Here is a 4,668-nt window from a genome sequence, read left to right as displayed (position 1 = left end):
AAGAAGAAGAAGAAGAAGAAGAAGAAGATAGAACCAAGAGAGCCAAAGGAAGAAACCACCCCCGTGTGAATGAGAACCAGCTGTAGAGCAGGTAAACAACACACGTGCTAGGTGGAAACCAAGGAGGAACGTACTCCCTGGGGACAGACAAGAAGAAGAGAATAGGTGATTTCGCTAGGTTGGGGCTACCAACAGAGAAGAAGAGATAAGAGTCGTTTGCAACTGAAATTGCAACTGAGCATGAATAAATGTGGTAAACAAATAATTTGGGGTCGTTTTGTTGGCTTTTTAGGAATAGGGCAGAAATAAAGAGAACATGACATTGCTTGACCAACTAATCTGAACTTAACAAATGCATCTCACTTTATTTACTGAAAAATTAAGAGTTCCGTACTCAATAAGTGGCAACCCTTAGTACGAAAGATTGATTTCATTCACATAACCTTTTATCAAATTTCAGATTGACACGATTGCTGGGCGGAAACCGATTCAAAAACCACATTCATCCCGTCACCTGAATGATGCAATGCTAATAACCACATGCTGCTCTGTATTGCCTGATTTTCGCTCTGGAACATAATTGTTCAATACCTCATGTTTTTCTTGTTTTTCTTATGTTTTACCACATATTCTTTGTTCTTTCAAACCAATGGGGCTCATAAAATACTGTCGAATATTCAGAGCACTGGTTTTCATTTTGACCAAACAACGAGAAGCTTCGAACTAGAATATGTAAAAGCAGGTAGAGTCTCTTAACTACTCCACTTTTGCTCCAGAATTGTTAAATTGTGAACTTCAAGTTACTCTTTTCCCCCTTTTCTTTTTTTCAATCGAAATTGTTTATCTGCTGAATGCATAATATATACGAGTATAACAATAAATTCAAAAGGTCAATGAACTAATTCACAAGGAGCAATTCAAAATGTAGGGATCACAAACTCAAAGACTTAAATCAGTCAAAAGGAGGATATATCATTTTTGCAAAACCTCAATCCCTTGAAGACCAAACCAGCACAAAATAAAACACGCTTCAGATGGTGCAGCTATCAATTGGCTAAACTTCAAAATCAGACCAAATCCTAGTTTCAGTTCACAGAGGGCCCAGTTGCAGTCAAAAGCCACAACTTATTCTTTTTTAAGCTTTTTTGTTTCATCTTAAATGGTGCTATTGTCCCACCGTCTAAGAGTCAAGCTCTGAGTTACAGAAAGTGGTGGGTTAAAGCCAAAGAGGTAAGTAAGGCAGGGCCTTCAAAGAGGAAAGAAGCCAAAAAATGCAGGGCATTGTCTGCTCTCTCTTTTTTCCCCAAAGTAGCTCCCCCTGAGAACCCTTATTTCTGAATAAGTACACAAATCTTAGAAAAGAGAATCATTTTCATTAAATTCATCCATGGCAAAGTTCTAATGCTAAAACAAAGGACAGCAAATGCTTAACTATTCCTTGATCACACTGAACGGAATTGAGTTCCAAATTGGTCCAAAATGATGCCAAATTCTTCAATTTCAAACAAGCCACTTCTCAAGAAACTGGCCCTAGATGGCGATAGCTTCGGAAATTGATGACGGATACGTGAAAGCCCTCAGCTTAGCCTTTGCAGTCAAGCACACCATCCTTTCTTTAGTACCGTTCAAGCAATTGTCAAAAAAGGGATAGGGCCTCCTCGTCATAAATCGACAACACACGACCACTTCTGACCAATTTGGTTGTTAGTAGATTAAAATTAATTTCGGTGGAAATGTTTCAATGGAAGGACATTAGTAGATGAAATTTCTGGCTGATGAGTCCATGGGGAATGGCCTGAGAAGTTTATCTAGAGGGCGCAAGTACTTGAAAGGCAAGAGTTTCCAGGGTCAACCAAGAAACATGGCTTGAGTTGCTGCTTAAATCGCGTATGGGCCAATTTGATTCCCAAATCTTTCAGAGTAAGCTTTGAACTCGAGCTCCATTGGTTTCTTCAAGATAAAAAATGACAATTCTCCGGGAGTGGTGGTGCTTTTTTACGGTGCCACTGTCGTACCATCTAAGAGTCAAGCAATAAGTTACAAAAAAGGCCATCAGCAAGGGAGATAGGTTGTTCAGAAACGCGGCATTTCTGCTCTCCCTTTTTTCTCCAATCTAAAGCTCCCTGAGGACTTCCACGTTTAGCTCAGTATAATATCATAAGAAAAGCTTTATTACTTTTATAAATACATCAACAGTTTATGTGTAATGAAAACATATGTTGGCTTAACTATCCTTTGACAACACTGAAAAAGATTCAATTAGAATTTCTTCCGACATAGTGCCAAATCTTGCTTTTTCAACGAGCGGCTTGGCAACGATTTCGCCTCAGAACAATAAATTATCACGCCTATGAGGTCAAGCTAAAGTCGTCTACTGTATTTGGAATCGAATTTTCTATTTATGGATTAACGGGTTAATAATTCGAAAACCACAGTCCCGGAAAATGGCCTTTGCAAAAATAGTAGGTTTTTTGTGATTAGAAATAGCTCAGCATTAAGCCATAAACTTGAAGTTATCTTTCCTTCTCTATACATACAGCGCAGTAAAAAAGTTTGATGCAAATTTGGAAAACAACCAGTATTATTGAGCAATTCGATTTCAGTATGAACAATACATAGTATTGACACCAAGGTTAGTTTTGACTTTGGAATATGAGTGCATTGAGTAGTTACGGTGATCTCAATGCTTTAGAATTAGCCGGAGGGTGCAGACAATTGGAATCAGTTGTTGCGTAGACAATATGGCGGCAATTCAAATTCGATCAAGGCTCTAAAAGCGATTTCGACGGAGGAATCTTTTCAATCTGAAATAAGTCAAAACATATGCTCAATTTGGGTCATCCATTACCTTAACCAGGAAATTTTACACTTACGCTCGGATGATGGGGCGGGAGCGAAATCGGTTGCCACCTCCAAACCTACCGCCACCTCCGAATCCACCACGTCGGCCACCTCTGCCGCCGCCAAATCCACCACGTCGGCCACCTCTGCCGCCGCCAAATCCACCACTGCCAAATCCGCCGCTGCCAAATCCACCGGTGCTGCCGGATCCACCACCACCGAAACCACCGTTACCAAAACTTCCTCCACCAAATTGGCGCTTCTCTCGACCTTTAAAAAAAGCCAGAGAGCATGATTGGTCAAAATTCAAGTTTATTTACTGATTATGTGAAACTCACTTAAGAGGTCCTCCTTGGCAGAGGAATACTGAACCGAAACGGCCATAAGGAGAGCCAAAACCACTAAGAACTGTAATCACAAAACCTCACATTATTAATCAGATGTCAAGGTTACTCTATTGGCACTCAACAACTTGCCTTGATTGATCCTCTCATGTTGATAGTTTATTGTTGAATGGGCATGAAAGAGTCCAGTTGATTTCCCTTTATAAAGAAGTCAGTTGATAAAGCTCTCCTACCTGTTTTAGGGCAACTATACAAGAAGTCTAAGGGTGAAACACCTTCAAGCCCACCGCCCGTCGAACAGATAAAATCTGGTCCGGTTTTGGAGAATTTTCCGCCTCAGGTCATGAAGACAAACCTCGTGTGGTTCAATTGCTCGAAAGCTGAAATGTGCATTCCAGGAGATTTGGATAATGATAAAAAAAGCTAGTTTTGGCACATGAAAAGTGAGTTGCTAAAGATGTATTCCTGGATGTTGTTATTGTTGTTGCCGGGTGAGTAAAAAGCGGAGTGAAGATGATTCACCGCCAGAAATACATCTCGTTTTCGGGAATTCCCCGCTCTCTGTTCAAGTTGAATGAAGCGTAAGTATCTCCTTGACCATCTTGAAAAAAATCGTCTTAAATTCGTTCAATTTAGCAGACATGGGTCAGAGGAATGCCAACCTTTTTAAGTTCGAAGTACAGAAGAACAAAAAAATATTGTGTCAAGGGAATACTACGACTTGGCATATATCTATGTACATTGTACAGAAACAAGATTGATCAACTGGGTCTAGCATCAAAATTCAGAATGGCTCATCGAAGCAGATCTTTGAGTTCTTTCAGACAGTTTACTCCATGCCTCTCGAAAGATCCTTTTGCCTCTTATTACTTTAACATCTTGTCTGGGAAAACTTCCCACATAAGAAGAGGCAGAGGAGTCATTACTAGGGGTAGAGAAGATGTTTGGTCCTCTTCGGCAACATGGTACTTCCATATCATAACAAACTTTCTTTTTTCTTTTTTCTTTTTCTAAAATCTATTCGCCTTTGAAAACGTACAAGGAGAGTATCAGAAGCAATTTTTTTTGTGGACTTCCTTACCGCTACTAGGGATAGAATTCCCAGCACTTCAAGAAGAAAAACTCATTTACTGCACTTAATTTTAATTTTATATATTATTTTATCGACCAACGAATTAGAGCTGGCTGATCTGGCTTGCATATGAATGTAGGGTTGATCTGGAATGCTACTTAAAAATTTGTCCAAGTCTGACTTGAAAGATGCAACCGGATCAATACATATTCCGCGCATATATTAGAGGGAAACAAAGTAAACAATAAAGGAGCCTGAAAAAGAAGAGAAATGGACTTCATTGTTTTGATTAGCCAGGATTCTCGAAGGCTTGAAGGTACCCTCAAAGGACACGCTAAGCCTCCACAGTCACTACAATTGACCCTAAAGCCTGGGTTGGGACATGAACCACTGGAATATGGACGGGGATGG

At 40.0% G+C, this 4,668-nt stretch overlaps 2 protein-coding genes across 3 annotated transcripts in view; one reads left to right on the top strand and one right to left on the bottom strand.

Annotated features, from left to right (window-relative positions):
• Positions 1–680, top strand: part of LOC131892116 (uncharacterized) — an 11,087-nt gene extending 10,407 nt beyond the window's left edge. Inside the window, exon 4 of the mRNA XM_059241877.1 lies at positions 461–680. Within this exon, the coding sequence (XP_059097860.1) occupies positions 461–465 (5 nt within the window). The 3' untranslated portion in view covers positions 466–680. The remainder of the gene's footprint in view (positions 1–460) is intronic.
• A 1,870-nt stretch (positions 681–2,550) lies between these two features.
• The window catches only part of LOC131891873 (acanthoscurrin-1-like), a 6,858-nt gene continuing 4,740 nt past the window's right edge, over positions 2,551–4,668 (bottom strand). Inside the window, exons 4-7 of one of the 2 annotated variants that reach the window (XM_059241550.1) lie at positions 3,318–3,565; positions 3,180–3,249; positions 2,874–3,111; positions 2,551–2,804 (exon numbers count right to left, since the gene is read on the bottom strand). In XM_059241550.1, coding sequence (XP_059097533.1) covers positions 2,771–2,804; positions 2,874–3,111; positions 3,180–3,249; positions 3,318–3,335 — 360 coding nt within the window. In that variant the 5' untranslated portion in view covers positions 3,336–3,565 and the 3' untranslated portion in view covers positions 2,551–2,770. Of the gene's footprint in view, positions 2,805–2,873; positions 3,112–3,179; positions 3,566–4,668 lie in introns of both variants that reach the window. The other variant, XR_009374484.1, reaches the window with a different exon arrangement.

The sequence above is a fragment of the Tigriopus californicus genome, chromosome 12, assembly GCF_007210705.1.
Source record: "Tigriopus californicus strain San Diego chromosome 12, Tcal_SD_v2.1, whole genome shotgun sequence".
In the NCBI taxonomy this organism is placed as follows: domain Eukaryota; kingdom Metazoa; phylum Arthropoda; class Copepoda; order Harpacticoida; family Harpacticidae; genus Tigriopus; species Tigriopus californicus.
The sequence above is the reverse complement of the archived record's forward strand: the minus strand, read 5'-3'. Positions and strand labels throughout refer to the sequence as shown.